The following is a 22795-nucleotide window of genomic DNA, read 5'->3' on the forward strand; positions in this document are numbered from 1 at the left end:
AGTTTTATGTTCACAGGCGGGGCACAACAACTCTGCTACTGTTTTTCTTGTAGAGATCGGTAGCATACTTCTTAGGGTTTATATCCAAAGACAACCCGATAAGTTGTAGAAGTTGACTAGCCACTATCAAAATCAAGGACAGTTGATCATGCAGTCAAACTAGGGCCCTGCAAAGCTTTTGTCAGATTATAAATAGGTTTAACATGAAGAACTGTCTGATCCAAATGGACCCCCAAGTTTTTGAACTTCAGAATATCTTTCAGATGCTGATCGTCACACAATCATCGTACTACAGTTATCAGTCATTGCGTATAGCACTTTGTGAAGTGGAAGGTCGAAAAATCCGAGAGCATCAATAGTTGCATCAAATATAATCTGCGATGACACGAGCTTGAAATCAGAAAGCGATTTGGTATTTGTAGACACATAAGAGTCAGCATTAACATTGACAATTAATTCCATGGTCCTCAAACATCGATTTTTTTCGAACACCGTCCACATAGTAAACAACCCAGAGTTCAACCCTTGTTTTACCATTATAAGATGCTTCGTCGAGATGAATACCGACGAACTTGTCTTTGACTTCAGTTTTCAAAATAGTGCGAGCGTATAGGGCTATTCCGTGAACTGCCACATAGGTTGCTTTCGTCTTTCCACATTTAATATTAGCGTGGCCCGAATCGGGAAACATTTGTTTGTACTTCCCGCTAGCACTGGATGCCGAATCACTGGAAGCGAAAGACTGGCCGTTCACTACATTATCAAGAACATGAATAATAAGCGCTCTCAATCTGAGAAGCTGTTGCTGTCCTAATGTGGGGAGTTGCAGCGCGCGCAGTTACCGCTTTCTTGTGGAGCTGAGTCTCTTCATGTTGCTTTAGATCGAATCGCCCATGTGAAATCCGAAAAACGCGATTATCCAATTTGCATCGGACTTGGTCCTGGTTCTCTGCTTTGGCCCAAGAAAACCCCTCGAGTAGAGCTGATGACACAGTACATTTTCCCATTCTCTGAAAAAAATCAACTTTCGAAAAAACGAAGGTATAAAAAACCTATATAAAATAGACGCACTACGTGTAACTCATTAAAAACAATTAATAACATGAAATATGGACTCTGGCTCAAATATGAAACAAATATGAACCATATGAACTAGTTCAAATAAAATGAACTAGTTGGCAGGCCTGGTAGAAAGCATTCAGCGAATCGTAAACAAGCGAGTCAAATTTTTGTGAAGGAGGAAAATTGGAACAATTTTTACGCTGTAGTCTAGGCAGATATAATATTTTCAATTTTTTGCAACAATAAAGAAACATAGCCAATCGAGGATTGGAAAAGAGTAATAAACACAAGTAAACATTGAATTAAATCAATTTTCAAATTTCAAAGAAAAAATAGATGCCTTTTATGATTGGCACTTTTTAGATAACATTCACCCAATTTGAGTAAACTGGATCATCAAGTAAAGTTCTGATTCCGCTGGAAATCAAAAAATTAAATTCCACTTTCGTAACAGGAAATCGTTCACATTTTTTCGGGCCATTTCCACGTTCATATTTGGAGAGTGCTATTTACGTCACTTTCAGCAGACGAACTTCAATTGAACTCAAAAAATGCATATACACCTAGGTGAATTCATAAATCCATTAATATGTATGAATGCACATCTGTAGTTATTAGAGACTTTTCTGCAGATTTTAAAAACTGTCCTCGAAAAAAAACCAAGAAAAAATCAATACGACCTATAAAAGAGTCTTCACGACGTTCATTACCACTAAAATTTCAAAATCTTCATAAGACGCGTTATATTGCTTTTTGAATAAAAAAAGAAACTCCGAGACCCAACGAAAAATCAAAATAACTTCCAAAATTGTTTTAAAAAAGTTTTAACAAATACAAAATGCACATAAACTTAAATACATTGAAATATTTTCAATTATAGTAGGAAACCAAAGGAAAATTTCGAACTATGACAATCAAACCGACAAACAATTGAGATTTTCCACACGCGGAACAATTTGTTAGCAAAAAAACAGGCTCTGATCGAATTCGAATTAGACACTTGTCTTCACAGCAATTTGCGTTTTCTGTACGCCACATGAGCGGATAAACGCTTTGATTTTGATAAGATATGAACTGAGAATTCAAATGATTCTGTAAAAACAATTGAAAGTCCAAAAAAAGTCTGGACTCCGATTTGATAACGCCAGCTAATCGCAAGCGTAACTAAGCTTTAACTGTTTTAGAAGATTTTAGGATGCTATTATACCATAGTTTAATTGTACCATAGTTTAAACTTTTTCAAAAACCAAAACAAGACTTCACAAATGAAAAAATACAAAGCCGGCATTTCTTGTTTCTGTTTAGAACTTCAAATAAGGAGCCGTAAGTCCCAAAAGACAATCTACAACTTGTTTGGACTCTTTCGACCAGAATTGGGAAACTACGCGAAGACAGTCTCTAAATTACAAATGACACGATACGATTACCCTGGAGGTGCAGTTGGAAATGGATCCAGGACAGTGATGCCATTTAAATAAATTTTAAAGCCTTAATATCAATTTCAAGATGAACATGGTTTTAAAAGATCATTTAGTTAATAATCTAGATTACAAAATCAGTAGCTCAATAGTTAAATTCTGAATTTGATCCTTTCAAGGATTCTGCATTTAAATGAATAAACAAAAAACGGATCATTTGACGGATTCTTTAAAGGAATCTTGAAATGATCATCACTCATCCAGGGACTACAACTATGGCGAGGAATACGAATCACCCATTTTTGGCATCTGGGCAATGGACTCGAAAAAATACAAGTCAGACCAGCCTTTCATGTCCAGAATATTGGCAGCCAGAGCTTTTCTGGGTACTCGTTCAGGATGATTTAGTCTACCCCCAAACATCCTACCGGATTGAGATTTTTTTTACAAAAAAAAAACATTTGCATACGGACATTAATCTAATAAGATTTTCTAAGGAAGCAAAAGTTCAGAAACTTCATTTGCAGTTTAATTCATTCTCCGCGAAAATGGGAAAACTGAATAAGCGTTCAATTCAAATTGAATTCTGAACTGACATCCTAAGGAACGAATACATTCTAAACGAGTACTTGACTGTTTCTGGTCATTTCTAATATTGTTGGTGTGACCATCCTGCTTTTACTGATTCTTCTGCTGGTTCCTTCGTGTAAAAAACGGGAGAAAGCAATACAGGTAATCATCTGGTTCCTTCAATTTCGCAGTGGATCTAATTTGCCTACACATACAAAATTGAAGTTTTAAGTTCAATCATCGCCTTTTTTATACTTAACCGAAAAAAAATCACCCATATTGAATTTTAGAAATAGAAACTGTTTCATTTTTAGTTTCATTTTACACAGAAAAATCAACCTCGGAAAAATATTACATTGAAGTGAAGCTGTTATCGCACAGCTAAAGTATAGCCAATATACAATTGCAAAACCGAATTTGGCTTCTGACTGAGATGTGGTGTTTCAACGTAGGTTCACTCTTTGTTGTTTCGACTAGGTGGTCACAGGTGCTCTCATCATAGTACAGTTCTACACTCTGATGGCAGCAGCATGGCTGTTCTGTGTGTTGCGGATGTTGCAGATGCTACTGCCTGTGGTGCTAGTAGTGGTCGCATTCGGAATCAACAACCTAGGTCGGTCTCTTCGATAACTCTCACATAAATCACAAACTGTTCTCTTTGAAGTAAAGCTGCATTAGAAATTCTAGTTTCACTAACACTGCCATTACTATACCTCGCTGGCAAATAAATTTTAAAAATCATCCATTAAATTTTCGGCGCCATCTTATTATTGCTTTTTTCCTACAATTTCTATGACTTTTAACCTGTCCTTAAAAACGTTAGATAAAAAATGTCTCAAGGGACATTAAATCAACGTTTCTGTTCGAAGCCATTGATATCATCATTGATCAGACCTGACAGTTTATATTTTCTTTCTATGCAAATGATGCGCTTCGCATACTCTCGTTGTTCTGTTTCCACCCAAGTGCAGTATTCCTCACGTGGGTCTCCGTCCACCTCTCAGTTCCCTACATCAGCAGGCGGCGCAGGAAAGTGACTGGGGTGGGGAGGATTTTGCTTATCATGGCCACAATATGTGCCGCTGCTTCGCTCTTACTCAACATCGCATGGGTATTCCTCAAGTCGCCCAACTTCACCAAGAGTGGAGCCAAAAGCAAGTATTAAGCAAGGTTACAATTGTACACCACTCTTTTATTTGAGAAAACCTTTGTTTTCTACTGCAATTCTTGAAAGACAAACCAGAAATTAAGTGTCCAAGTTGACTGAAGGGATGGACATGCAAATAGTCAGTTGCATGTTGTGGTTTGTTTTAGATGCGCCTACAGGATATGTGAACATGGCAGAGTCCATCAAGAGGGAGGGCCTGGTGGCAGAAGCTAACGTGGCCACTATCATGTTCTACATCCAGATAGTCGCAAATTTAGGCTAGTTACATTCACACTTTCAGCAATGCTTGGAAAAGCCTCATTATTTGGAAACTTAGCGGATGAATCTTGCTTCCCAATTGCAACGGATTACATTTCAGAAACTGTAGTTTATATTACCACATTAGTTCAATACGCCATTCAAGAATGCGATCCCTTCTCTGTTATTACAGTTTATGTTTAGGTCTTTTCCTTGCACTCTTTGTGTCCATGATGATCCGTGGTCCAGTTCCTATCCAGAGGTGTCTGTTGGCAGCTGTAGTCATGGGTTTCATGGCTCTCTACTGCTGTCTGGTAGTAGATTGGATGTCATTTTCAATCAAAACTACTACTGTTGGTTTCATCGCGTACAAAGGTGCAATAGAAATGTCCCTTGTAAACGTTTATTCGACCATTTAAGCGATAGACTGTTACTCTGGCAATAAAGACATTGGTTTCAAGTATCGTTAGACTAAAAAATATATATATTAGATGCTAAACGAGTTAAACAAAAGAATTAAAGGGTCATTTCTCAAGCTAGCCACAAGTACAAAATCCTCTTGGTCGAGATTGTCAAATTCGCTTTTCTCAACATTTCTTTACTGTTCGTTTTTGGAGCATGCCTGGATTTCGAGGCGGACCTGGAACCACCCGAGCCCGAGCCACCGCCTTCACCACCACCTCCCCCTTCTCGCTCACCCGAGCGAAGGAGGACTAGAGACAGACGAGAGGATGTTGAAAGACGTCGGCAAAGACCGCAGTCATGAGACTACATCCTCCCGGATATTTAAATCGAAACAAAACTACGACGAAAAATAGATTATCTTCTAACTTTATCTAATTGCGGCAAATTTAAGCATCATTTTCAAAAGCTCCAATGGCTTTTATCACATCACTTAAAAAAGCATAATTTTACCAGGATTACGGCATCTGAAAGAATATGCAGCAAAGCAGCTCAAAAAAGATTAATCGCATTTGGCGAAGAATTAAATATTGGTTAAGAACTCTACTTTCCCACACTTGAAGATTTAAATGAACTATTTGCATACTCGAATGATGTCTCATTCAACAAACACTGAAAGCTCTAGGAGTTGAACTCCTTGTGGCATATCCAGGAAGAATTTTCATAACTAATTCGGATTATCATTAAACAACATGCAATCGGATCATCTTACCAATCACTTGCGTCGTATCATAGTCAGCAACGAACCAAGCATCATCACCAAAAATTCCGTCTTGTGTGTGATGCAAAATGAATCCAGTAGATGGTACCATTGTAAGGGGACTGCTTGTCCCCAATTTCTGAGTAGCGCATCCCGAAGCTGTGCTCTAAAACACATATCCCTTGAATTCTAAGACCAATAGTCAAACCTATCCGAGCATGCCAAAAACAACTTACAAGGCCCGGTATCGATGACTTCTTAGGAAACCCACAAGAGGCTGTAATCAAGCGCGCCAAATTTTCTCTTCTTTGTCTTTCCTCTGAATCTTTCAGCTGCTGGCGAAACGATCGAATAAAAGGCCGGCCGAAATGTCCCCCGTAGGCGAATATACTTAGCATTCTCTACGTAACCATAGCGTTTCTGAAGAAAATGGCTTTGAAAAAATGTATAAGAAACAAGAATAGCCGGTAAGTTCCAACTACTAAAAAATAACTAAACATTTTAAAATTTTTTTTCAAGTTAGCGTTGGTTTTTGTTAATCGTGACATAAAAGGATCTGACACAAGTCACAGTGAAAAAAGCAAATCAGGCAATGGTTTTAGTAGAAAAATACATGAAAACAAAAATCAAAAAAAAATTTGATTTTTCATCACGGGGAAATTTTAAAATTCCGTTCGAATCAGGACTAAAAGGGCTTTAAAATGATATATCACTCGACCTGATTCGGTGATTATTTGTTGTACCTGATTTTGCGTGGACACAAAAAAAACTACAACAGACTCCAATACAAAGTTCCTCCCCCATTTTCAACAGTCGGAACAATAAGAAGAGGCGGTTGATATGAGGGCTGGGCCTGTATATTTGAAAAAAAACCATTTATAGTTTAAGCCAAATTGTTGGCAATATCGGTGACCTAGAGCAATTTAATCGGTCAAAATATAATTTTCAAAAAAATGAACACTTTAATTGCAAAATGATAATTAATATTATAAAGCAAGTGTAAGTCACACAATTTTTCTTGGTTAATTGTTTATTTACAAAATAATATAATATTGGTTATAATTTTAACATCAAATAAGTTTACATTGTTTTCATGTTGTTTTTCCATAGGTCGCCATGGAAGGATCTTCACTAAAAATAGATAGAAAATATTCCTTAAATTTAAATTTCATAGTCTTGCAAGTTAAGCTGCTGCTAACTATGTTTGAATTTGCATTTTGAACTTGCTTCCATATTAGAACTGATTTTGCGTGGATAATTCTAGGTTAAATAGTTTTTCTTCAAATTTTTAAAGTAGAAATTATTGAAACAGAGAAATCCGACATCAAAATGAGCATTAAATGAGTTATTAAAATTTGTTCAGACTCGTTGACCGAGAAGGATTTGCCAACAATTTGGCATTAACTATTAAAAAAAACTTGTTGAATGTTATCATTTCCTTGAATACGCTCCTTAACAAATAGGGCAATTTTAACAAATATGACATTCATAACGCACATTTCGCTTAACACCAATCACTATGAACGTCTAGTTCTTTACAATTTTATACAGAGACGAAGCCGAGCTTCGCACAACTTGCGATACAACATAATTGCAGCATATTAAATTAGCCTGAAGAAATGTGCCAGTCGGTCATATCTGGAAGTTTGACCTTGAGGAACACGAAACACGTGGTTTTGGAATGAAGTTTAATTTTTCAAAAATTCGAATGGAGCCTGTCATGTTCAGTTTTATCGCGACAACTGAAAACATCAAATAAAAAAGGAGAAAAACCGAATTACAATTGCGGGAAAGTTGTCAAATAAAAACAGTGGGAAATTGCTATTCGCAATTTCCGTCGTAGAAAACGAGAGTAGAGCTTACTCTGTTTCTCAAGTGTGCTGCTATGTAAGTACCTAATTTAATCTTCCCGAGTGTATTTTATGATAAGTATGTTGAGGTAAGGCGAGTTTTAGGTTCGTCCAACTGAAATGGATCAAAGTTACGCTGTCCAAATAAAAGTAACTTAACGGATTGTTCCGACCCTGTTTTTAACGGCGTTCGTGTATTTTGGGTATTTTGAGACCTAAGTATGGGGACGTTCTTATTTTCTAGAGTGGGGGGGGGGTAATTTGCTAGTGGCCTTTCAGCTGTAACGGGTGCTAGTCTCATGTCGCAAGTGAACCGAATTGGCTCCGACCGTTTTTGAGGTAGAAAAACACAAGAGATAGTGTCCCTGACTCTTGAGCCAATGGTTATAGGGCCTATTTTTCTTAAGCCTCATATGTGACCGAAGTAGGCGACTGTTACATAGTGTTTTTATGGCGCTCCAGGGTGTTTTACGACATCATGACTACGGAGTCGAACCCACTTGACACAGCTCCGGGCTACTTGCCAATTCTAGAGTACCGGTGGTACGGTTCAGCGGGAACGTGTAAACCTTCCCGTTGTACCGCGATAGCTTTTTAAGAAAACTTGAGAAAACTTCCTGGTACGCTCTCTGAACGAGGCTTAGCTAACCGAGTAAGGGGGGGGGGTAACTAGGGGGACAAAAATACGAGCAAAAAAACAAAAAGCGAAACAAAAACAAGAAAAAAGAATACAAAAAGGAACAAAAACCATAAAACAAAAAAGACAGTGACTTTGACACCAGATTAGTTGGATCAAACCTTTATATTAATTAAATAGTATACCCATACTGTTTTATAAGACCGATCGTTTCGATCAACCTAGCAATCTAAACCAGTGACCTCAATAATGTGCCCAAGTGGGAGGCGTTGTTAAGGGTTTTCAGATAGCTTGCAACTTAGCTGGACAACTAGGAGACTTGACTGGAAGAGGCGACCAGCCGAGTAGGAAAGTGGTTCACAAGGATTGAGCCGAACCACTAGGAGACTTGACTGGAAGAGGTGACCAACCGAGTGGGAAAGTGGTTCACAAGGATTGAGCTGAACCGCTAGGAGACTTGACTGGAAGAGGTGACCAGCCAAGTGGGAAGGTGGTGCTGGTGTCAGGTGCAGTGCACGTCAAGGGGACAACCAGCACGGGACCGCTACAACAAGAGGAGGACGCACAGGGGGGTTCTCAAGTTGGACAAACGTGTATCGTTAAAATCCACATTACATTATAGGAAATAAGTGTAAAATTGGATAAGCAGAGCCCCATTGTTTTGAGGAAGTTTTTACTCAAGAAGCAGGCCTGGAAACAGGTCTACGGTTTTTTCTCGAGAAGTTTTGTAACATTCGCCCAAATATCACACAGCGACGGAGCGTAGAAAAAGTACCTATCAACGACTGGCAGGCGTCAGTTACCTTAATTCTACTCGTTTTTCACCGTCTCGACCTTGCCAGTTGATTTTCTGGTCTGTCTAGGGCAAAGTAAAAAGTTACCATTTTTAGGCCATCAGTCAAACGACTTTTGATCAGCTTTCGTTTACATGCGAACACAACCACATAGCTGAGTCTCGGATCCTCAGACTACGTGATTGTCATTAAAAACACGGCTCGAACAACCTATTTTTATATGTTTTTGTGTGACAGCTTTATGTTAAATCCATTGGAGATGGATTGACCCTTTCCTTTTTCTAGCTACTCATGCTCTGAAATATTAAATAATAACGGTGTTAATTAAGATCTAGGACATTACAGCAACTGTTGAAGTTAGTTTACCCAGTCCCTTCACATATAACAGTCTCTGGGGGACCAAGCCTCCGCTCCCGTGATTTTCTTGAGATAACACTCTTATCTCTTATATTTCGTGTCCCGGGAGGGTTCCGTGGTATTTCTCTTCCCCCCACTGAAGCCTCCGTCTCCACAAATATCTGTCGCTAAGGTCCTTATCGTGTGTTTTTGCCACGATAAGAGGCTCCGTGTTTTTCTGTCTCTGATACAACTGTTCTTCACAATCTATATCGTGGTTCTGATCTTCGTCTTTTTTATTCAAAATGGCCGTCTTTTTTCTATTTCTCAGAAATGTTCTTCTTCCAATCGAAATTTTAAAAATAAAAATTCTAGAACATTCTGACCCTCCGTCGCAACACTTTTTTGTTCATAAGGCCTTTAGTCACTTTTTTTTCTGTAGGGGGAAGGTTATGCTGTGTCATCTGGCAGAATGGCACATACTCCCCGGACAAGTCTCCATCAATGTCCCTATTGATCGCATATCACCGGGTTATCGTCAAGTAGTTATCCAGTTTTCAGTAACCAATCTTACAAATTGCATAAGAAATTGAAATTTATCTACTCCAACTCAACTCACTACGTGTTCACAAATGGCATCGTACTACATCTCACTGCCTTTCAACATTTTCACAAAATTTGCAGCATGAGGAGGGTCCTAGATAAAATTTCTTTTCTGACTACTTACGTCATCTCGCCATAAAACTTCTTTTCGCCTCTGATTAAAAAGTGTGACGTGGCACGGCCACGCACCCGTTAAAATTAACTTAACTCCACTCACCAAGTATAATTAGTCATTTATGCGGTCCTTTCAATATTAAAACTAAGAAACTCTGTGGCTAGGAAAGTTATTGAGTTACCCACTCTTCTCGAGCGAATTTACTCAAACTTACCATGTCGCCACACAGTGAATTTGTGTCTTACACAGGTTAAAAACTTCAGTCGGGAATAAATAGGTAAATATACTCACCTATGCTCCTTATATACATACATAGATAGTAGTAACTAAAATCAACAATTTCAACAATTTTAACAATTGCAACATTTTCAAAGTTTGGTCTGACCAAACTAGATCAAAACAAAAAGTTTAACAAGTTCAATAATCAAAACTTGGTTGATTTGTTCAAGTTTTAGCACACAATTACAATCAAGTTTTTCTCTCCTTCTCTTCTTTTCTTTGGTCATCTTCACTCCATCATTTCTCCATCCTGATGTTCAGCGTCACTGTCTTCCAGAACTTTCTCTAACATGTCCAGAGAGTTGCGGGCCGTGCCCCAACCCTCCTGTTCCAACAGCCTCGGTTTGCAACAAGGTAGCAAGTCCACATTCACCTTCTGCTCCCGGTTCCTGCAAAAGCTGTTGTGAAGACACAGGCTCACGTTTCGTTCTAGGTCAGCTCTTAAGACCTCTTTCTTCTCATCTTCAGTAACACAAGGCGTTCCAGCTACCCGCTTCACCGCTGTGGTGACCGCGTTTCTGTGCGTCAAGAATGCTCGTTTATAGGCTCCTGGTCCTATATCTAGCTGGAAAGATTGATAGGCTTCCGTATTCCTTGACATGTGACGCTTCGCGCGTTCATACATCCAAGATGTCATCACTGCACGGAACCAAGGCATCAATCTTTGCCTTGACCATATTCTTTCAATGGCTTTAGGTATTCTCAGAACCTTGCAGGTGGTTCTGAAAAGATCCAATTGACGACTCATTTTAACGTTGCTCAACTGTTCAGGAGTCGGCACGGCCGTCTCCTGCTCACTTGTGTCCGCGTTAGCCTCCAACCATCTCACTGCTAGCATGGCGCTAACCACCACGATTGACACTTGTTGATTCTGATCGGGCAACCCCGTGGAGTACAACTCCTCCACGTCCCAGACTAGGATCAGATTCCCGCGTTTAGGGTACCACAACGTCTGCGCCAAGCAGTGGCAAGGATACTCCCCATGGGTTCTCACTATGTTCCTTCGGGTCCGATACCCTGAGGCTCCCAATAACGGTTCCACTTCCATCAGGATTCTATGTAAATCGTCTTTCTCTTCTATGGTGGGGAATTCAGTGGGTAACGCTCCACTCGCTTTCTGTTTCTGGAACTCACTCACGTTGCCTTCGTTCAGTCTCATGAACTCTTCACCCACAACGTCTTGCAACTCGCCTTCGGATCTCTTCGGGACTGCCCGAAAGATCTTTGCCAACAAGTCATATGACCTCTCTGACATTCTGGCCAACCTCACGCACTTTGGCACAGAGAAAAGTTGGTCAACTAACACTTGTTGCGTCCTCGCATCCATCACCACCATGTGCGTAGGATACTTGCTATTACAATACGGCGCTGAGCTTGAACCCACCATATATTTTGAACCAGTAGGTCTGTGATAGGCTTCACTATCCTTCAGATTCATTTCATTCTCTAGGGCTTCTCGCCAGCCTCCAATCTTTTGCTCCGTCTGTAATGCTCCAGGGAATATTTCCACGCTGAGGGACGTCACTAGCTCATGGGCACGCTCCAAGCGCTCGAGCGATTCTATCGAACTCGTCATGCTGCAAAATCCCAAGGCTGTGATCAGGTTTACGTCCGTCACCCCATGGCAGTCTGCGACCAACTCCATGGCACTCTTATCTGACATGCTCAATCTTCCGTACAATCGTGCCAGTTGTCGATGCTGCTCACTCAGCGTAATCAGGCAGTGTCCCATGTTACAAACATGTCCTTCCATCCCACTGTGTTGAGCCAAGCATGTGCCTTGCTTCAACCAATTGGTCGATGTACCTTCCTCGGACAGCTCCGTGGACGGGTTGCTCTTCTTCTTCGTCAATCTCATGGCCAGCAGGTGTTGTATCATGGCCAGATCATGTAGACTCGCATCATCATCCCGGTCTAACATGATATCCCATGTCCCAGATTAAGCCTGCGTTAGGATGGGGACACCAGGAAGGTTTCATGAGTTCCCACATCACTACTAGACTGGTTTTCAAGGGACCGTCCCAAGAACCACAATCAAAACTCACTTGCCCTTTTAGCTCGGGAATCGAGGGCTCGACTACTCGTTCTTCCAAAATAATTCCAAGCTTGGGTTGTTCCACCATCAACATTCCAATTTCCTTGACTCGCTCTAACCAGAAATCGAGTACTATAACTTGTTCATAGTCGAAGTACGCTTCCCTGGCTTCCTCATTCACGAAGGGATTATATGCCATCCCCGGTATGCCAGACACGTATTGGAACGACTTCAGTTTCCCTAGTGTTGCAAACTCTTTTTGTCCTCTGACCGCTTCAATCAAGTCTCTGCTCACTCTCAATTCTTTGTTGGAGTATCTTCTTACCTCTTCCAACTTGCGATAGCTTTCCATATCATTCGACTCCTTGCTTGGCACGGTCAATGGCATGTCCTGATATAGCTCTAGGAGTGCCCTAAGGAAGTTCCTTTCGCAATCAACTCCCTTTTGCCGAATGATCTTTATACATTCTCCCAACACAGGAGTGGGGATACGATCCACCACGAACCTGACAAAGCAAAGGGCATCCTTACGCTTAGCCCATGCTATCGCTGAATCGTCTTTCGAAATCAATGCTCGTAGAGCTTCCATTAACTCTAGCTCCTGTTCTCGTGATTTCGAGTCATTACTGGCTTCATACTCCGCCTTTTTGATGCCCATCAAGCACCAAGCCAACCGTACTTGCAGATCAGTTCTCACGCAAGGATGAGCCAGGTATGCTGCTACCGTCGCAGGTGCATTCATCGTCTCATCGAAGTATTTCTGGAGGGCCGCCCTCCAAGAAATCTCTAGCAGTTTTTCCAATCCAATTTCGTTCGCTTCTGATGACATTACTGTGCCATACTCTTTTCGATTGAAGTTAGAGTTCTCCGTAAGCCCCTTCAAATATTCTTGCATGGCTCTCTTCTCGCTCCAAGCCATCAGGTGCCCTCTCGCGGAGTTCCTCGCTTTCAACATCTCCACATAACCCCCTGCCGGATCTCCCATGTGGACCGATTCCGGCACAGTTATTCGACTGTACTCGACCACGTCGAGTTGTCCTTCCAGTTTCAACTTGGCCATGTTGATTCGCGAGGGCCTGTAATCTTCAAGTCCTCCAGATCCACATTGACTGATTACTTCCATTTCTAACTTAGTGTCTGCCAGGGTTCGCGCCGTCTTCTTCGACCTTGTGGCGGTTACGGTCAGACCTGCCAAGAGCATAGGGGGTATCAGATTCTCTTTTTCATTTCTGATTTAAAATTTTAGCACCAAGGTGGATTGTCCACCTTTATCTTTGTCAGAGTAGCACGAATAAGCGCTGTCACCTTGATGACACAAACATAAAACATATCATAACAATAACATAACATAAACACATAAACATCACACACCTATACTATCATATAAAAACCTAATCCCTAACACTGTACCTAAAGGCTAACCTAAAACTTGACTCTAATTCTTATCGAGCAACTTAATAAAAACCACTTATCGCCGAGCGCAATTCTTAGCATATGCTCAGATAGTATTTTTTATGTAAGTAAACCTCTATGTCAGTCTCTGAAAATATCACATGCACAAGAGCGTACAACTCTCTCGGGTGTAGCTTCCCTCTATTGGGATCATAAACTGGCAACGAGAGAGAGGTCACACCTCTCTCAACCAGGAAATCCCTAAGTCGAGTCAAGGCCAATACCAAGCTCTCCGGATTCACGTGTTGCCTATCAGTAGCTTTCGTAACCAAAAAACACAAATATTTCCCTGGTATCTGTGATGCAACAGGGGGCAACGCTATCATTCCTCCTACACCCGGCCTCTGTTTCCACAAAAACTCGATATTCTTGTACTCTCTTTTAAAGTCGGCCGCTAGTGCTGTTTTGAAGCTTACGTCCGCAGTTATCGCTATGGCGCACGTGCGTTCCGTGAGTATGAAATCGCTGTCCGTTATAACGATATTGTTCGAATAGTGGTTCGGGAGATCAAAATACGATTCAAAGATTCGTCCAAAAGGTGGTTTCTTAGCATTCTCGCCCTCTGTCTCTAGTTCTCCGGTTTCCCTTGCCGATTTCAATTTTTTTATTATGAGATTTTCGGTGTGGGTGAGTCCTACCCCCACTCCCCGGACAAAAATATCCATCGACGTCCCCGTCGATCGCCCAAAGTCTAGGAGACCGAGGTTGGATTGTGGAACACGTAGAGGACCATCTGGGGCGACCCAGTTGGACTCGGTATTGTCATGACTGATGTATTTGACGCCGTCTCTGTCGACGTCCTGAATCGTCAGGATCGTCTCTTTTGGATCTGTCGGCAGATCGTGGAGCCATTCGAGCACGCGCAAGTTTGTTAGTTCTTGCTCATGAGTCTGTTCCGCTTCTGGTTCGAACTCCACTTCCGGTTCTGATCGATCGTCGATCCAATCTTGATCCATATCGTTCACAAGGTCGATTTCTTCTAGCATCGCTACTTCGTCCAGCCCCACCAGCGAGTCTATGACATCACTCACTACTATCCGGTCTACAACGAAGTCCTCGCCATACGGATTGTATTTCTTCTGTTTTTTTCCCCTCTTACTTTGGCGTGTCTCCATAGTGAGCGGAAAGTCAGGCTGTATTTCTTTGTCAATTTCGGTTTGTTCCGGGCAATCCCAGTCTTCTTCGGCATAGGGTAGAGTTTCATCGTCCACCTCTACTCGCTCAGTCAACTCGAGATCCAGTGGTAGATCAAAATTGTCCACCATCTCATTCCCGTCGTTCTTGTCGCGAGTACCCCTTTCATTCACTTCACAAGCAGGATCCACTATTAAATAGTCTCCCTCTTGCATGTCCGCTGGGATGCACCAATCCTCGGACGAGGCGTTGTGTGGTTTGATATTCTCGTAATGAGCCGCTCTTCCGGTGCTCAGCCGATAAAAACGACCTCCTTGATGCACCTCTGTTATCTGAAATGGACCACGCCATTTCTTTAATAGTTTCTTGGTTCCTTTTGGTGGAACCACTTCCTGGAACACCCAGACGTAATCGCCAACTGAGTAGGCTTTTGCATCGGCTGTTCTTTTATCAAACCTCCTTTTTTGTCTAATTTGCGCCTGTTGCGTATTCCTCCTGCATAAGTCATTAAGGTCCTGCTGTCTTCTAATAACGTCCCGCACGTACGTTTGCGGTGCTGTCCTCTTCCCTTCATATTCAGGGTAGAAGAACGTTAATGGGAGTGCTTTTTCGTGACCCGTCAGCATCATATGTGGACTTATTCCCGTGGTGGAATGCTCCGTGCTGTTGTAAGCACCCATCACTTGCGGCAAGTGCTTGTCCCAGTCATCCATATAGCGTGAGCAGTAGACTCTCAACATGGATACCAGTGTGCGATTCTGCCTCTCGACTAGGCCATTCGTTTGCGGGTGATAAGTGGTCGAGTGGGCCTGCGCTACCTGCGACCTTTTCATTAACTCTTTGGTGAGATCACCTACGAATGCTTTGCCATTGTCCGATTGGAACGTGATGGGGCAGCCATGCCTTGCTATCCACACGTTTATCAAATGATCGCATGTTTCTTCTGCCGATGCTGTCATGCAGGGTGCTGCCTCCGCATACTTTGTAAAATGGTCGATCATTACCAGCACCTGATTATAGCCCGTTGCTGTCATGCAGATTTTCTGATGATCAATTTGCACCACTTCGTTGAAACCTGACGATTCTATTGACTGTAGGGGAACCTTAGTTTCCTGGGATCCTTTGCCTGTTGACAAGACAGGCATGCGGCTATCCATTTCTCACAAGCCTTCTTCAATCCCGGCCATTCGAATCGTTTTTGTATCCTGTTATACACTTTTTCCACGCCTTGATGTCCCATCTGATCATGTGAGCGAAAGAGCAATTCAGTCTGGTACAACTGTGGTAACACTATTGAATTGTATTTATAAAGGACCTTGTCCTCCTCCTTGCGCTTACAGGCTACGATTCCGTCCTTATTCAGGTACAACAAGTCTTTCCTCTTCAGGTAAAATTGCTTCAGGATTTTGTAGCTGTCTTCTTCCAAGTCTCCCTTGTCAGGTGCTCAATTCTCGATCCATCTTTTCAGACTGCTCGTCATTCTATCATTTCGTTGAGCCCTCAGGAGATCCGACAGCCTGTACCTGGCTTTCAAATACGTCTTCACCACGTTCATTTGCCCACTCATTATCTCCGGAGCATGAGCATCGTCCATCAACTTGACACACCATATCTTTTTCAAAGGCGTCGCTTCTTGCACAGACGGTTCCAGATTGGTACGGACGACCGTACCATGTGGCAGCAATCTGGTTGGGCGTTTTGAAACTGCTATCAGCTCGAGCTCGTCTGCGGCATTATCTACCACAGTGCCCTCTTCATCTGAGGTGTATCTGTCCCTGTCTGGATCCTGATGTGTTTCTCGGTCCAGCCCACGCTGCTTCCAGTCTACCAATAAGGAGTGGATTGCGATCTCTGACACATCGGAATTGGAAGTTGTTTCAGACGTGTTGTCCCAGGACTGGGGTCTCGAGTCACCACTTGAGTCGACTGATTCCTCAACATCATATTCCAAGTTGTCTGAGATGTTTCTTGACTCCCCGGACAAAACTCTGTCCATCGGTCGCTTTGAACCCGACTCCCCGGACAAAATTCTGCCCCTAGGTGGTCTAGTCAACCTCTCCCCGGACAAGTCGTCCTTGACTGGCTCGAAGGTGTCAGACTCCCCGGACATTGTCTCGTCCATGGACGAACAATCTGGGCTTGGCTCGTATTCCTCTTTTGCATCCGTGAAGTGCACTCTCCTCGTGAAGCTAGATTTCGACCTGATCCTGACTTCCTCAGTAGCTTGGTTTTGATTCGATGTTCCATATTCAGTGAACGAAGTTCTCAACAATACTTCTTTCGGCATCGAGGTCACCAGCTGGTTGACGATCGACCTGCAATCCCGTTCAACGCCTCGGCTGCGAATGGACACTGGCCTCTTCTCTGTTCTCTCGGTGACAGTCAACCTCTGCATGGTCTCCATCCATTCACAATCATGCCTATTCACTTCCCTATCCAACAAGTCACGGAGTTTTCCCATGACGTCCGGCGCCACGTTCACCGTCTTATTCAATAAAGCGATGCTGTTTATACCCAGCCTGGTCAGTTCTTGCTGTACCAAGTTGGATCGGACTAGCAGGTCCAACGGAACGGGTTCGCCTCTGGCTAAAACCTTTATCTCCGCGGCCGTCTCCACTGGAAGGTCAGGGTGTCCAGGTATAGGATGTCCTGATTTGTCTAACCACCTAGTAAGTGGCAGCTTATCATAGGTTTCTTTGTCCAGAAAGGAAAACCCGTCTTTGATCTCTGATTGGTTAGCCTGCTTCTCCTCGAGGCGCTCATAAAATTCTGTCTTTTTACTGAGGCTATCTGCGTTCTGGTGTTTGTCACGGGTACGGTGCTCTATGATCATGTGGTATCCATCCAGGCGCACGATCCAACGACCAATATAGCTTTGGTCCATCGAATAGGTTTTCAGCCAGGCAAGGGCACGATTATCCACGCGTAACTTGAAGGGAGCACTCCCCAGGTAGGCCCTGTATTTCTCCACGAACGTGATCACAGCAAACATCTCCGCTTTTGGTGCGCCCGTACTTCATCTCAGTGTCACTCAGGACTTTACTTCCATAAGCTATCGGGACGAAGAACCGTTCCCTCGTTCCACTCCTGCTCCTGGTGAAGTATGCCCGATATCGCAACCACTGATGCATCCGTGTCCAGCACGAACATTCCCTTCTCCGTTGGCATGCCGAGGACCGGTGCCTTCGCAAAGTTCACGTTTGATGTTTTCAAATGAGACTTGTGCCTCATCAGTCCAGGTGAACTTTTTGCCCTTGTTTCTCATCAACCTCTGCATGGGGTATATTTTGTCAGCATACCCCTTGATGAACTCCCGATAATAATTTGCGAATCCAAGAAAACTCATCAGCTGTGTATCTGTTTTAGGTGCCTTCCAGGTCAGCACCGCTTCAACCGCTTCGGGATCTGGTCTCACTCCATGTTTGTCAACCAGGGCGGCCCAAATACTTTATGGAATCCCTGAGGATTTCACACTTAGAGGGTTTGCATTTCAGACCCGCCTGCTTCATGCAAGAAAACACCTCCTCCAACCTCTCTATGTGGTCTTCTAGGGTTGGTGTTGCAATCACAACATCATCGACATAACACATGATGAGATTCCCGTATTTCTTAGTGACGCTCGTGAGTGCCTGAGCCATCAGTCGCTGGAATGTGGCCGTCGCGTTGCACAATCCGAATGGCATCCTCTTCCACTGGAACAGTCCCAGCTCACACGCGAAACCTGTTTTCTCTCGATCTTGCTTTCTGAGTGGCACTTGCCAGAATGCTGAGCCCAAATCCAACGTCGTGAAGAACTTAGCGTCTCCCAGCTTGGATAGGCTCTCATCGATGCGGGGAATCGGGTATGCGTCCTTTACAGTCACTGCGTTCAGATAACGGAAATCACAACAAAATCTGAGTTGTCCCCCTTTCTTTTTCGCCATGACCACGCCACAAGCCCATGGGGACTTCGACGGCTCAATCATATCGTACTCCATTAACATTTCAATTTCCTTCCTACACGCTTCTGACTTATTTGGGGTCATTCTTCTCGCCCCTTCCCTATGAGGTACCGAGCCCTCTTCTATCTCAATCTCGTGCTCTACAAAATTGCAACAACCTATATCGGCCTTATGCTTTGAAAAAACGTCTGCGTTCCGATCTAGCACCGCCCTGAGCGAATCTAGTTCCTTGTCAGATATTTTACCCTTCAGATGTTCTATCTCAGGTAGGACAGGCCTATTCGCTGCTAACTCTGCTTCCGTCGGCCTCTCAGGAAAGTTGGAACAACTAGACAGCCCATCATCTGTTTCCGACTTCATTGAAAACAATTTCCTAGAAGATTTCAATTCAATTACTCTTTTCATTATACATTCTTGGTTCGCATGTAATGGACATTTAGTTACGTCAAACTTCTTCAAGTTCTCCACACTCAGAAAGTCTGTGTTCAGAGGCAAAGCGTAGCCAAGTTTCTTTCCCCTCTGTATTGTCACTGTTGTTGCTTCTGTGTTCAATAACACACTCACACACAGTCCGCTCTGAGTGAGTGAGAAGCTTCTTCCTAAAATAGCCGAGCTTTTACTGTTTGGATTTGGTACCAGACACATTGCTGAGTTCATTCAAGTTCCTCATCCTAAACGTCGCTACTACGGCTTGGTTCGGTTTTAATCTAACTTTTCGATCCAGAAAAATCGGCACCTTGGCCTGATTAATTAAGATCTTATTAAGGGGTCTTTTCTCATACTTTCTTTCAGGATCCTTGATCCTAATCAATCCGTCATTGAGATCAATCGTGACGTCAAAGTTGCGAACGAAATCCCTTCCTAGGATGAACTGGTCGGATTCATCCAAATTCTCTACTACTAGGAAGCTCATCCAAAGATGTCTTCCTCCAAGCTGCAGTGAGATGATCGGGGTTCGTCCGGCGACATAGATCGCTCCCTGATTGGCAGCTGCCAACCTGATGTTTGTCGGTATGAGATCCGATCTTTCGAAACCCATGTCGGTCCAAGTTTTGACTGGCATGACACTAACCACTGCTCCCGTGTCTAGCAGCCCCTTTACTGAAAGTTGTCTGCCTTGCACGTCCAGAACGTGTGCGGCCAGATCGGCCTCGCAACCAATATGCACCGCATCTTGTTCGAGCATCGCGTTGTGTCCGATTCGTCTGACCTTCAGCTCCTCTTGACCAATGTATATCCGGCCAACCTGATCGTTCGCATCAGTTATGTGAGCTTTCGTGTAGATATTGATGCCATCCACATTCATCAGAATCGGGTAAGGGCCATAGACATCGATATAATGTCCGTCCACTTTCATCAGCCTCGGACCTCCCGTTGTGAGCAGCGCTCGCACTGCCCTGGAGTCCAGTTTGGGATCCTTCTCCTTCAGGTAGTCGGCATAGATGTCCAGGTGGATTAGTGTAATCTCGGATGGTTCACTCAAGTTCTTGACCACCTGGTGCCCTGCGACTGAGATGATGGACATTATTTTGGTCCCTGCCTTCGTCATGCCGAAAGTCTTGCCAGATATAACGTTCAGTTTTAGTCCCTGTTTCTTGGGCTCCTCTTTGTCTTCTACTTTTGTCGCTTTACCGAGGACATTAAGACTCTCCTGAAGATCTGTGCTTTCTAGCTCTGACCTTACCCATTGCTCCACTTCTTTCGTGGCAAGGTCCTGTTTGACATTCTGCAGCGCTGTCCTTGCCGCCAGGCCGTAATCCACCTTGAGTGGACTAGACGACTCTGCTTCGAGGTTCGAGGCTACCACCTCGTCAGGCCATGTCTTAACCTTTTTGGTCGCAAAGGTGCTCGGTGTCGTTTCCTTTCTCCGAGATTCAGCCTCGTTCATCAGACGTGCTCGACTGGCCTTGACACCCGAAAGCGCCTCTTCGTGGCGGGGATGTTTCGCGTCCGCTACTGCGTCCCAAAATTGAGTACAATCAGACTTGAAGTGTCCCTCCAAATTACAGAAGAAACACCTCGGACCATATTTCATGATGAGCCCCCTGACGTACTCCTCATGATCCTCGTCGGTCGCGTCGGCGTCCTCAAGAAAGTGGCCTATGGCCTTCATGTTCTGTTTGTATGCAGAACACGCAGAAACGTGATGGTCCATCGAACCACAATTCGCGCACGACCTCCTCTTGTCCATGTCATCGCGAGGTTTGTACCAACTGGAATTCGCACCAGTGTTTGTCCCGCTATAGTTGCCATAATTGCTGTAACGGTTTTGCGCCCTCGGTTTTATGAGTAAATACTCGCGTGACTTCATACGCAAGTCGTCGGGCGTGGGTACCTGGTCAAGCGACAGGGTGAAGTGAGTGGCCAACATCGTCTTCAGCTCCTCACTCCTTACTCCATCCATAAACTTCGAAGCAATCGCCAAGTTTCGCTCGGATATTCTCTCATCCGGGTTGCTTCTCCTCCTGAGCAATTCAAGGTCGTCCAAGAATTTATCTATTGATTCTTCATCTCTCTGACGCCTCTTCTCGAACTTCACCATGGCCTGGTGCCCTTGTACTCCAGAGCCGAAACAATTCAGCAGGATGTCGAATATCTTGCGAGCGCTGTCTCTCTCATTGGCTCTTTTCGCCATTACACAATTTAATGCAGTACCCTCCAGGTTGCTCGTCAGCGCGCTGCACTCTTGTTTCTTGGAGAGATTCTCTTCCTCAAAGTGTAACTTCATCACCTCTATCCAAGTATCAATGCAGCCGTCTGACTCGTCTTTATATGACTTCGGCTTTTTCAGTGTTCTTCTTGACCTCTCTCCTCTCTCGGTTGACTTCGAGAGCTTGGTGATGAATGTTTCAAGAGATCTGTTCAGAGGCTCAAACATCGAGGCATACATCGTTGTGTCTTGCGAGACTGTAGTCAGATCTGATACTGAACTGACTTGTGGCACGGTTGGCAATCTTGTCTCCGGGGTGGCATCTGCCTCCGGCGGTACTGGATTCGTCCAGCCAGGCCTCTGCGGGGCTGCCCTTGGCCGCTCCTTGTTTCTATGTTCGTAGTTCGTTCTCGAGCCCTGCTGGGCTCTGGCACTGTTGCCCGTACCATCTCCAACATTCGCATGGCTTGAGCGCTCCCTTGAGTTGGAATGCTCCTGCCAACTACTCCCGTTCAGGATCGCATCAAGCTTCCGCATCATCAAGTCAGATTTGGCGTCTAACCTCTTCTCCAGGCCAGTCATCGTTTGGGCGTAGGTATTATCATGATCATTCAATAATCGCTCGATCTCTCTTGTCATCCTAGCCTCTCTTTCCTCTGACTCTTTGTTTGCCTGTGCCAGACTCTCGGCCAGGCATTGATCGGTGTCACGAATCAATTGAGCCTGATCAAACCTCGCCTGCGACTTCACGTGCGTTAGCTCATCTTTCAAATTCTCTCGACCATGGTGAGCTCTCTCGTCAACTTGATCTATCCTCTTAGTCATGTCTCGCCTCAATTCATCCAGGCCATTCATCACACCAGCGAACATATCACTTATGTCACCAGCTGCCCCCAATGGCGGGGTTAGCCCCAGAGAAGACGAGGTCAACTGTGGCTGTAGCCTAGTACTTGATGACGCACCGCCCTTTTGCTTGTGCATTGACGTCATCAGTCTGTCGAACGTTGATGATGCTCCCATCGTTATCCCATCTGACATAGGCCTGGTCGGCGAGGCAGAAGACGCCTCCCTGCTCATGTCGTTCCTTGGGCACGGTGTGAAGTTCACATCCGGATGGGTTATCTCCGGGTAGCCATCACTGGAAGTCAAACCTACAGTTGGTAGTGACGCCATGCGTTCGTCGTACAAGGACTTCCAACTCTTCTTGGCCTTCGAGAACGTCTGCTCTTCACCCGGACTCATACTCGACATCATCGCGTTGTTACTCTGTTTGGCCAAGGATGAGTGTGCACTTGTCAGATGTGAAGGTTCCTTTCTCCATTTATAGCTCTTAGTCTCTGATTTGGACATTC

The 22795-nt window shown here is 43.8% G+C and overlaps 1 protein-coding gene across 1 annotated transcript in view; it reads right to left on the reverse strand.

The window, feature by feature from the left end:
* LOC134854483 (uncharacterized) overlaps positions 1–22795 on the reverse strand; it is a 562741-nt gene that overhangs the window by 15684 nt on the left and 524262 nt on the right. The window contains exons 2-3 of the mRNA XM_063870746.1: positions 5854–6037; positions 5630–5783 (exon numbers count right to left, since the gene is read on the reverse strand). Coding sequence (XP_063726816.1) covers positions 5630–5783; positions 5854–6015 — 316 coding nt within the window. The 5' untranslated portion in view covers positions 6016–6037. The remainder of the gene's footprint in view (positions 1–5629; positions 5784–5853; positions 6038–22795) is intronic.

This window comes from Symsagittifera roscoffensis, chromosome 9 (assembly GCF_963678635.1).
Source record: "Symsagittifera roscoffensis chromosome 9, txSymRosc1.1, whole genome shotgun sequence".
Taxonomy (NCBI): domain Eukaryota; kingdom Metazoa; phylum Xenacoelomorpha; order Acoela; family Convolutidae; genus Symsagittifera; species Symsagittifera roscoffensis.